The sequence below is a fragment of the Chlorocebus sabaeus genome, chromosome 4 (genome assembly GCF_047675955.1).
Source record: "Chlorocebus sabaeus isolate Y175 chromosome 4, mChlSab1.0.hap1, whole genome shotgun sequence".
Classification (NCBI taxonomy): Eukaryota; Metazoa; Chordata; class Mammalia; order Primates; family Cercopithecidae; genus Chlorocebus; species Chlorocebus sabaeus.
In genome coordinates, this window is record NC_132907.1 from 85,101,835 (window position 1) to 85,114,361 (window position 12,527).

The 12,527-nt window shown below is 40.0% G+C and overlaps 1 protein-coding gene across 3 annotated transcripts in view; it reads left to right on the forward strand.

The window, feature by feature from the left end:
• SEMA5A (semaphorin 5A) overlaps window positions 1-12,527 on the forward strand; it is a 504,887-nt gene that overhangs the window by 201,772 nt on the left and 290,588 nt on the right. For all 3 annotated transcript variants that reach the window (XM_073014841.1, XM_007961192.3, XM_007961194.3), the window contains exon 4: window positions 9,463-9,562. In XM_073014841.1, coding sequence (XP_072870942.1) covers window positions 9,463-9,562 — 100 coding nt within the window. The remainder of the gene's footprint in view (window positions 1-9,462; window positions 9,563-12,527) is intronic.

Here is a 12,527-nt window from a genome sequence, read left to right on the forward strand (position 1 = left end):
ACTTGGTAGAACACCTGACTCGCTTTAAACAGACTGCAATAGAAACCAAAAAAGATTTGAAAAAGCATTGCTTGCATTTTTAAAATGCTGTGTTTTAAGTGCCATATTTACAAATGAAAATGCAAATGAAAGATGCTTTATGCTTCTTGCTATTTTGGGTCTTTTTTTGTGATACGAAATGATTTAATTTCTCTAATTGGTTATTATTAAATATTTTTATTTTTTAAAAGTTCTATAAATGGGACATACTCATTTCATATAGAAATTTTTTGGGATAATTTTTTTCTCTCTACTAGAGTCTATAAGTGTCTATAATATCTATTTAAATACACTTAGGCAAATACATATATATACACACACATATGTATGAATGACTACATTGATGCCTATGTTTATATATCTATGTATGTATGAAGCAAGATATTTCCCTGATACTTCCCAGGACTTGCGATAAGGGTGCCTCCTTTACTCAGCCCTCAACTCTCAACTCTTGTGAGAGGGAGTGTGCAAACAAGGTGGGAACTGGAGTGCACACATGCTGGAACCAGCTGGCCACTATGGCATTGGCAGGGGTGAGTTCCACTCACTCAGACCCTCTGTGTTCCACCCCATGCTGGAGGGAGCACACAGGTGAGCAGATGCCGGAGCCAGGGTTGAGCAATGTTAGATGCTGGCAGGAGCCAACTCCCTGTGGGCCCCGCACCAACATCTAGCAGAGAACCCGTGACCCCTGAAGCCCCAGGGGACATATTACAGTGCTCTTTTAGTGCTGCTGCCTGCAGATAGCTTAAGTGTTAACAGCTCAGTGGGCCCTTTTGTGTCTGCACTCATGACTCCCAAGCTCTTGTCTGGTGTCCAGGAAAAATGCGGTTACATGAAGGAACTGAAAGGTGGTAAATGTGGAGGTAAATGGTGGTAAATGCCAATGAAAGTGGGTCTCAGCGGAAGGGGAGCTGGAAAGGGCATCCCCTTTCCAGGGGGCAGGATGGGGCAGGAAGGTAATCTTCCCCTGGAGTCCAGCCGTCTCTGGCCAGATTCTTCAGAGTTACGCTATCAAACTGTCCCTCTGAAGGCAAGCCAATTTCTGTCCAATATCCAGCCATAGTCTGCAATGTCCAGCAGCTTCTCCTCTCTGCCAGTTGAGTCTGGGGTCTTTATAGCCACAGGACGGGGTGGGCTGGGGCCATGGTGGTTTAGGAAAAGGTAACATTAAAGCGGGAAAACAATATAAGCTCTCACTTTGGGCTGCAGTCTCAGGCTTTTCAGCTTGAGGGTGGGGCTTCTCCAGGGACCCTTATATGTCCATCTAGAATTTCTCTGCCTTCTGTGCCTATCATGTATTTATGTGTCTGTATGTATACATATGTATAGGAATAAATACATGTATATACTTATGCACTCTATATGTATACACAATATATGCATTACAATACACAGTATATGTATTGTGTATAATCATATACACAGTATATCTAGATACAATATGACTATAATCCGCATTTGGAAAGCTTAATCTAAGTCACTAAGTTTGTGCAGTCCGCAAGAGCATTCTTGTTCTTATACTGGGTAGTTTGAAGGAGGGTGCTTGCTGAGTGTGATGGCCTTGGGACCTAGATATATTGATAACTATAGATATATATAATTTTGGTCCCTTAAAGTACTATCATTTAGAAATGTTCATGTGCTGAGATAATGTGGTCAGCCTGGTAGAGACCACTTTTTTTTTTTTACGTCCTGGAATCCATGTTATAAAATGTATCCATAATGTAAATCAGCATTAAATACTAACCACCAATCTGTGAAATGGTAGGAAAGAATACATGCGCTGTTCCAGTGAGGGCAGGAGCAGGGGCCTGCATGGGGCAGGGGGCTGGTGACCAAGGCTGACAGGGCAGGTGGTGGACAGACTTCATATCTGGAAGGGACTCCCATGTGACTTTCCAGGCCCGTCATTTCTCCAAGTTAGATTGTCGCAGGATAATATAGAACAACTAAAAAAACATGTTTGATATTTTTCCAGGGTGTTTTAAGAGAAATGTTAGGCAGCAGAATTTCACTGGAAACAATGACCATCTCGTAACGAATTGAAATGCACTACCTTTCTGAAACAAGGGTAGGTTTACGTCATGTTTTCAATTGTTTGCATGATTTTCAGGCCATATCATAAATACCTGTCAAATCTCAGGATCTAAACACCCCTGTTAGGTGAGGTTCAGCCATCATATTTCTACTTAGATATTCTACTAGTGCTGTGATGGGGAATAAAATAGACCAGCAAAGAAATCTTAGGACCTGGGATTTTCCAGCTCACTGCACATGCATAGCCTTGGGCAGGTGGTGTAACACATCTGCCCTCAACTATAAAGTCAAGGGCTGGACTGCAGGGCAGCTAATGTCATGTCCTGCTGTAAGCTGCTTTGATTCAACTAAGCCCTCAATAGGAGTTATACTGAAAATAGTAGAGGCTCATCTATTTGGAGAAAAAAAAAAATTGGTCTTGTATTTTCCAACCTTTCTACAAAGCAAAAGTAAGGTTCAGCATATATGTACATTTTGGAGCTTGCTGATGTAAATAGGACTTGTCTTGGAAAAACTATTGAGGGAGAAAAATCCTCCACTATTGAGATCTTCTTCACCCTAGACTTCTTACTGCCTGGGGTGTGCCCTGGTTTCTTTCTGTTTTTCTCTGGGGTACTCCTTCTTCGCTTGTGCCCTACCCAGTAGACAGCCAGGCTGGAACATTCCTGTCTCCTATCTGGAAATTACCAGCTTCCCTTCTTTCTAATTTTGCTCTCCTTTGGTGGGTACAACTACCATTTTTGATAAATTAAACCGTGCTTGTATGTCACTAGGCAGTAAGGAGTCATTCTCTTTATACATTTCTTGGAAAATTGATTTTTAATTTGTATCTTACAGAAATATTGCCTTAGTCTTATTCTGCATTTAAATTCCAGTTGAGCTACTTAAACCTTATGTCATGTTTGGATATTTAACTTCTCAAAATCTCAGGGGCTTAAAAAAGTTTATAACAAAAATGATAGCTGTAGCTTCACAAGATTATAAACATAAAAATAGTTAATATGTAAAAGTATCTCGCACAATTCCTGATACCAAGTCAGTACTGAAAATATAGTTAGTAAATAAAAAAGTCTAAGTAAGAGATGTTGATTATTCTGATATGTGTGTTTTTCACCAGCATATTTTAAACATCGATGAATGTGCATGTTTCCTCCCTTACAAAGTGTTTTGCATTCACACACTGGCACCAGACAAGTGTGTGAAGCTTTGGAACTGAAAGCTATGATAATCACTGAAAAGATTTCAGAGAGAACCAGGTTGACTGAAGGCCTGATGTATCTTATTTTGGGGATACACATGGCATGGGGTTGCTGCTGATTTATTGCCCAAAGTGAGCTTACCTTGTTCTGAGTGGTTGCTGGAGTCACAGGGCCTGGTAATGCAGACTGCAAAGGAAAGGGAAGGAAACTAGTAGCAGGCAAGACACAGCATTGTACACCAGCACAGACCTGCCGTGCTCTTCTTTTACTTGTGTTGGCTTTTAAACATTCCACTCCCTTGTTTTCCTATCATAGTTGTGGCTCAGATTTCATTGATAGGATGGTTTATGTAATGCACTGAAACCAAAAGTGAAGTCCATAGAAGGGAGAAGCATGCCAACTTTAAAACGTAATAGGTATCTACTTTTGAGGTAGGATGACTCTTTTTACCACTTCAGGAAGAGGTCAGAAGAAAGAACTTCCAGAATTCTTCCACGGAGAATATGCCCTGCACTTCTTTTCCTGTACTGCCCACAGAAAGTGCCCATGTTGAGGAGGTGAAGACCCAGCTCTTCCATTTTCAGGGCAGTACCTGGTCCTCACCCCGCTTCTGCCATATTGGAGTTGAGTGATTTAGACTGCTTAGAAACGCAAGCATTCCACACTGCTTGTATCATTCCTATGTTCTGGTTTCAGAATGTTCTTCACTTCAGTGAAGCAGATCAGCACATGGTTGTCATTGTTTTCCCTCCATACTTCCATAAAGACACTTGGGTAATAAAAATGATGAATGGTTTTTGTGTAGATCATCACCCTTATTAACATGGGCAAAAACAATGGATGTTTTATTCACAGATTAAAGTAGTAGCTGGTTTTGAGAGACCCAGCTTCCTGTTGTATTTCATTTTTCTCTAGTCCATAGCTGGAAACTGAGTGAGTAGTGATTTTGCTTAATAGTCTATCAGTGGGAATAGAGTAACTTTCAAAGTGGAGAAGCTGTCAAGTTTTCTTTCTTCCTGTAATTTTCCAAATGTGCTGTATAGGAAACTAAATTTTATGTTTGCTGAAGTTTAATAATATAGCATACTGACTGGAAGCACAAAAACTAGGCTGATTGGGTTTGTATCTTACCAGCTATTGATCTTGGCAACACTCACCCTTACTGTGCATCAGTTTCTTCACCTATGATAAGGCAGGTGTGAGAAATATAGGAATTAATACTTATAAAGTACATAAGATAGAACCTACTATTTAAATGTTAGCTATTTTTGAGCTGTTTTACTGATAATCATATTGTTAGCATTATTATTTTCATGATGCAGAGATGCAGATTAAATCAGTTACATAACTACATGATAAATAGAAGCAGGCTGTGATACGCAGTTGTATTTCTACATACTGTACTTGTGTGTGTTATGTATGTTGCTCTCTGTGCTTTTCAACAATCTTTACTCACCGTGTCCTGGCCCCACCTAGTTTGACTTGCATCTTAGTTTCCAATGTGGGTTTCAAGTCACCCATATAGCTTTTGAAATCCTGCTTTCTCAGCCCCTTAATTAACTGAAGTTTGAAGGTGTGAGGAATGAAACAGGTATCCAGAGCCAGCCCTGAGTGTGCCTGGGAGGTTTCCTTGGTCAGTGTTTGCTAACAAATCAGATTGGTTTCTGGAGAGTTGGTGCTGCAGGCGTTAGCATGTGGAGTGGCTCTCAATCAGATTTTGGAATGACTGTCATGTCTTCCACAAGAGCTGTTCTTTATTGTTTGTTTGTTGTTGTTGTTGTTTTTGGCTTACAAACACCATTACCTTGGCTATCTTTAGTGTCTGCTTTTTCAAACTAGTAGCTTTTACCCCTTTTTCCCTTTCTTTTTCTTTGCATTTCTTTTTTCTTTGATTTTTTTTTCTTTCTTTTTTGGAAGGGACATGAACTTGAATCTATTTAGCTTATCTCTAGTTTATATTTGTCAAATATTTTGGACCAAATTTATTAATACTGACTTGTTCATAAAAGAAATCGTTTCTTGAAGTTGTAAAGCTGTATTATTTAAAAAAATGGAATTATACTTTTGATAAAATATTGACACACCAATCACATGGGAGCTTGTGTAGCTGTAAGAGAAGGCAAATATGAATCAATGCACGTAATTTTGCAATAAAAAAATCATTGCTGGAGACCATATTTCAACAATCATGGAAAGGTTTGTGTAAAAATTGGATTATCTAGGATAGTTAATGTCAAGTATTATAAATTATCTATCAAGCATTCAATTGGAATTTATAAATTTTGTGTTATAACTTAACTTCCATATATATGTGTATATATATATAGTCATATTGACTGCCATATTTAAGCTCCATTTCATCATATGGTTATTTCAGCAATATCAGAAAATAGGGATAGGAGGAAAAAGGTAAACTCACTGTTTGGGGGCAATGAGCATCTTAACGTTACTGAAAATTGTATCCCCTCAATTCACCACTTGCTGTGGACCCCCTCCTGCTCCCTCACTCTCCCCGACCTTCCTCTGGCATGTAGCTTGTGACCAATTGCCCTGAACTCTTTTAGCTCTTCTGTTTCCAAAACTGTTCATTTTCTGATTCTTCAGAAAGCTGTATTGACAATGTTTTCATGCTACTATTGAAATCTGTTATTGTGATGATGAATTGTAGTAATAGGTTTTCTGTTATTAAGATTGCTGAGCCATCCTTGTGTTTCTGGGATAAGCCCTATTCCATATGAAATATAGTGTATGTGTATGTGTGTGTGTGTGTGTGTGTGTGTCTGTATGTGTGTGAATTTTTGATATATTGCTATATTGTATTTGGAAGTTTATTATGCATTTTATTTGGGTTTTTGAAGCTATAATAACACGGGAGTGTAATAAAAATATATAATATTTTTAAAAATAGGACAGGATGTACATATAGGCAGAGGGAAAGGGACTAGGTAACATTGGAGATTTTAGAGGAAAGCCTAGATAATTTAGAGAAGCGATTAAAGAGGAAAGAAGAGATGAGAGCAACTGGTCTTTGAAAAGAGGATCGAGTGCCTTTTCTCTGATCTGTTGGGAAAGTTGGGAGGATAGTTATTGGTGCAGGCTTCTTTTTAGCTCAAGAGGTGAGCTGGTGCAGAGACTTTCTCACAAGGTTCTCATGGTATCAGTGAGATAGAAGCCAATGTAATATGCAAAGTTAAGATGGCCGACCTTCTGTAGGAAAGTCAAAAAGAAGAGAATATGCAGATTACTCAACTTTGATCTATGTTAACCATAAAAATACACAGTTTTATTAGGAAAGTTCATTAGAATTTCAAATAAGGAAACTTGAACAATATTGACAGAACCCTATGCTGTTAACTCATTTTTTCCTCTGTGCATGACTCCTTTTATTACTTCAGGGTATTTTAGGAAGTAGCATAACTGCCTTCCTGTTGTTCAGTATAGGGACCAAAACCTCACTATGTCTCTTTAGCCTGGTTCCCATTGGCCACTTTCTTCCCAGTCTTCTAACTAAAAAGAAAGATGAATGCATGGGAAATGAGTAACCTGATTTTCTTCTGTCTTTCACAGTCTTCTTTCCTCTTAGAGGCTCATCTCTTCACTCCCCTAGCAGGAAGGTCAGCCCTTGGCCCTCTGTTCTTCCCTCATGTGGTTTGAAGATTGGATGTGAGCCCAGCTCTGGGGGCTGTGAGTTGTGGTGAACAGAGCCCCTGATGTTCACTCTGGAGCCTGGTCCTGGCAGTGCTCCCTGGTCATGTGTTTCCCATCTGAATGATGAACCTCCTGAACTAGAACATCTTTATGGACATTTCTAGGTCTTAGCAATATTTAACAATGGCTGTGGGCCAACCTACCATTGGAAATTTTTCATGTGCAACATTCCCATTGTTGTACCTGAAGTTATTATCTTTCTCTAAAGCCATCTCAAACTCCTGATACCTGTCTCTCAGTCATCACTGTTTTCTTTTTCGTTTAATTTGGAAACTGTTTTGTTCTCTTTAACTTGTTTCCCTTGACTTAATCTCTAATCAGTGATCCGACATCTTCTTTTTTCATTTTCAAAGCCAATACCTAAATTGTAAGCCCATACCTAATTGTATGGTTTCTAGGTTTTTAAAAAATATACTACTTTTCTTTCCATTCTCTACTCTTTGCAGACCATCCTTTCTGTCAAGGGCTCATTGATATTCCAAAGGCATCTGCTCGAGTGGGTCAAGTGTTTTCCTGAAAACTTTTCAAAGCATTGCTGTCACATATGAAATGAAGTCCAAACCTTTTATAGTGAAAGTGAATTTTTCTACAGTTTGTATTTAAATAAACCTTTCAGTTTCCCGTCCTAGTAGTTTCATAAGTTGCTATTGCTTTTTCTTTTCTCCTTTCTCTTTTTCCTATTTCCTTTCCTTTTTTATTATTTCTTTCTTGAATTCATTTACTTGTTCTTACTTCATTTCACACATTTATTATTTCCTATCACATTCAAGGTGCTGTTTTGTATGCTGCATGCACTGCAGGGAGCAATGCAGACGCAAGAGCCATTGGGTTCTCTCTTGCCCAGGAATGGAGACATTGATAGAGTGAAGATGAGTTATACCAGTTATGGCCACAGGGAGCACCATGGACTCCCGTGTTTCTGTCTTGCTTTGCCCCTCTAGGACATCTTTCCTTTCACTCTCTGGTCAAATCTTTCCTTTTGTTTTACCCCAGCTCTCAATCATCTCTTCTTTTCATATAAGAATAATTCCTGTAACCCCACAAGCCCCTATAAACACTTGCATTGATAGACATGCTGTTTAAGGATACTAGTGCTGTTTCTTTAACTGAATTATAAAGTCCTGGAAGGATTGTTTATTAATAACTTTTCATAGTTCCGTTGCCTTGTACATACCTTGCTCTTTGTATTTTGTTTTAATTGATTTGCCTATAAAATGTAGAAATTTATATAAAAATCCTTAAAAACTCAAGATATCATACACATTACAAATCCCTCTCTATATGACCCCCCCGGTTTCCTTTAAACAGAAGATAAACTTTACATGATATCACTTCCCCCCAATAACTGTTAGTAGAGAAAATACAGTTTATTATACAGAACTATTCCTGAAAAAATAGTCCCTCTCATTCACATCAACAAAGCTATTTCTGCAAGATATGATATGGAATGGGGGGCATATGCCCCCATTAAAAACATAACACTGACAATGTTTACCATCAGTGTTTGTTGGAGGAGATTCTTTCCTGTGTTACACACTTTTTCCTCAAACCAACATCTTCATGGATTTGACAGTTGTTATGTGCCTGGTTAGTCAGGGTGGTGGTATTCAAAATACTAAATCCAAGAAAAAAAGACAATCAGATGACATGGTTAATTGTCAATGATAATGATAAGGTATCCCATGATTGGTGGGCAACTCATTGAATATTTTTAAGTGTTAAAAATGAGCTAATGAAAGCTGCAAAAATGGCTCATTAAAGCAGCATCCTATCTCTCTTCAAATACTGTCATTTTATAATTATCGGACTCTGGGCTGGAGGCTGTCTAATAGGAGTTAACCATGCTTGTGAAAATCTGTCTCTATAGTGTGGCTATTTCCTGATTTCCCTCAGAAAAAAAAATGCAAATGAAGCCTAGAAGTAACTGTGGATTTCTCATCTAGAAAGATCTGAATGTGTTTAACAAGTCTAATCATGGGACCAAAATAGAAACCCAAAGGACAGAGAAATGGAACATCTAATGTGAAAGAAGGCAAATGGTGCTTGTGTGCTTGGTCCTTGCTCCTAAGGAGGCTTTTGTAATATTTAAAAATCTGCAGCTCTGTTGAGTCAAGTTGCACAGGAAATGGTCTTGTGTGCATTCAGTATTCCTCTGATGAATCATGTGAATGCTGTGTTAGTTTCTGCCTAGCCCAAAGCCAAAAGGAAAATGCACATCTGGCTTGTAAATCACAACCAAGCATTGATGCCTCACTTGCTCTTTATTGGGTGGTTGCCCTCTCTGCTTTACACGTTCCTAGTACGGCTTATGGGGCATCCTGAGGGAAGCCTCCAGTGGCTTCTGAAGGATGGCATAGAGGGACCGCCGAATCCTCTCTGAAAGGTAATGTCTGCTACCTGCTGTGCACTCTCTGTGGTCCCCAGAGGAAAAGTAATTCATTTTTATCTTTTTATTTATTTATTTTTTTCTATTTAGAAATTGGCCCCTGGTTACGGGAGTTCAGAGCGAAGAATGCTGTGGATTTCTCGCAGTTAACCTTTGACCCAGGACAGAAAGAACTTGTTGTAGGAGCAAGGTGAGAGATATTGTATTTTGCCACCACAGATATTTTTGGACTTCATTTTACATCTGTGCAGTTACATGTGACCTTCCCTGACAAAACTGAAGAGTGCTGAATAATATTATTCCTTATAAGAATGAAATACAGTATGAGTGTCATAAAATATACTACTGCTAATAAGATGTTGATGGCTGCCCTTTAGAGCAAGCACTGACTGGGCCCTCACCCTGTGCCAGTAACTGTTTTAACACGAATTAACTCATTTGTTCCTCCATTCAAACCTAAGAGGTAGGTACTATCAACATTGCTGTTCTAGAGATGAGAACACTGAGGAAGAAAGTAGATAAATAAGTTGTCCAGGGGCATATGCCTAAGAAAAGATGGACTTGAGTTCCAAACCCAGGCAGTTTGACTCCTGAAAACATGTTCCTGACTTCCCACTATTTTCTTCAATAGGATTCTAGAGATCCAGGGATCTTGATGTGTACTCCAAGGCCCACCACCACCTTTCTTTGTCACTTTGATTAGGCCATATACCAGTAAATTGAGATTCAATGAAGTTATTTTTATCTTTGTCTCTTAAGGGTGTGCGCGTTCCTGTATCTACTCAACATCTGCATCCCAGTTTGACGATGAGGCTGCCGGCACACAATCAAAACAAATTTGAGTTCTTTCCCCTGTTTTCACTATCACTTCCTTAGAAAACCTGCATAATCCTTGCATTCAAATTACGTATTTGGGGATTATATAGCCATCTTTTAGGAAAATTGACATTAAAGTTGAATAAAGGGTCCATTTGTAGAATTGGGTTCTTCTGGCATCTAAGGATGACACATTGGGCAGTGGAGAGTTCATTATATTTTTTATCTAAATGTACCAGAGTATAAAGCATACCTGTCATAGCTACAGAGGTTTTGCAGTCTCTCTATAAACCCAAGTGCAGCTAAATCTAGCTTATACTCTGGGCACTCTAGATAAACATTGAACAGTTTCTGGGATCATTGCTTTTGCTCTCAGATCTTGAGGTGTCCTTGTACATCCACTCAACACTTGAAGTGATGAATGGTTGTAATTTTACATGAGCAGGAAGAAGTTGGCGTAGTTTATTGCACCTGGCAAGTTACCTTCACCTCTTCTGACATTTGTGAGGTGCGGTGAATATGGATTGGACAAGGCTACTTGGTGTTCTCTTCCTTACTTTAGTCCAGTAGCAATACTGGGGGATTTCTGATGCTCACTTCCATCAAATTTCATCACTTGGAGTTCGGCCTGTGTTTTGCAGTGGTGGTAAATCAGTCTCCTGGCCTTCAGAGGTTATCCTCCTTCTGCATTCCACAGCCAACATCATCTTTTAAAAATGCCCACCTTCAGTAGCTCCCATTGGATCTGTGCTGTCTCCCTGGTGAGGTACGCCAGCCCTTCTGCCTTGCATTCCCACCTCCCTTCCAGACTTGCCTGTTTTCATTCTCACATGGTCCAGACATGTGGAATTACTTATTCTGCCTACAGTTATGGAATATGCTTTCTTACTTCTGGGCTTTTTCCCTTCTGACCTCTTTCTCATTTCCTGGAATACTGGCTACCACCCACCCCCACTCCAAATTATCTGCTTGGTAAACTTCCACTGCAGTAAAGACCTGGCTGAAGGGTTCACCATCAGTCCTGAGCTGCCACATTCTCTGTCCTGTATGGCCCTAGTAACATACCTGACATCTACTTTTTTTTTCTTTTAACTGCACTTATTGTAGGATATTGCATTATTTCTTGACAAGTCACCCTTATCAGATGGTGACTTACCAGAAGGCAAAGGAAGTGCCTGTCTTTTCTTTATGTCTCCAGAATATAGCACAGATTTTTCCTGCTCTTAGAAGCTCAAAGATACCTGTTGATTCAACACATTTATTTCCAGAGTTGAATTTGTATGCGTTCCCCTCTGCATCTGGGTGAACACTTAGGGAAAAGGGGATTGGGATTATAACAGCTTATCCCAGATACCTACATTTGGCAAGGGTGTGAGCCAGTGGCAGGCTGTATACACCAAAGCTCACCCTGAGGGAAAATGAGCTTTCACTCTGAGCCAAGGGAACAGACCCCTTACCGGGGGAGCAGGTACATGTGTGACCCCAACTAGAGTTTTGAGTCTTGCATCCCTCATTCATCTCTAAAGAACTTTGGAAAAGGTTTTTCTATGACTTTGACTCAGGAGATTCTCTGTTGTCTCTGGAGGTCCTGGGTGCTGTGTGAACAGACCAGCACATCATTCTGCAAGTGGTTGGCTTTTGGTCAGTGACTCAAGATTTTCCTAAGGGATGTGAGAAGCCACAGAGCACATTAGGGTATTGTGAAGAGATGTCTTATGCTCCTGTTCTGGCTGTAGATAGCAGCTGGGAATTGTTTTCAAGGGGTACCTGTCCCAGGAGGTCTCCATACCAGAGCCCCTGGAGTTCTCGATTCCAGTGTCAGTGGGGTGTCTCTCTCTCAGTATCCCTAGAGGTCTCTGTCCAGTATCTCTGATGGTTTCCATCTCAGCATCCCTGGAAGTCTCTATCTCAGTGTCTTCCAGTTTCCCTGGAGCCTCCACCTTAATGTCCCTGATGTCTCCATCCCAATGTCTCTGGAGTGTCCATCCCAGTGTCCCTAGAGTCTCCATCCCAGTATGTCTTGTGGCTTCCATCCCAGGAGTCCTCATCCCAGCATTCCTGGAGGTCTCCATCCATTGCATATCAACATGGTCTGCTGGGAAGGATTGGATGGGCCGCTGAGTCAACCTAGCATGCCGTATGGCATGGTGGGCATGAATACATAGGATTGCCAGACTTAGCAAATAAAAATCCACGATGCCCAGTTAAATTTGAATTCCAAATAACAACCTTTTATATTTTTATCATAAGTATGTTCCAAACGTTGGGTGACCCCAGGAGCATGGGCTCTACTTTTCTATTCTAGAGAAGTGTGTGATACATTATAGACATTTGATAAA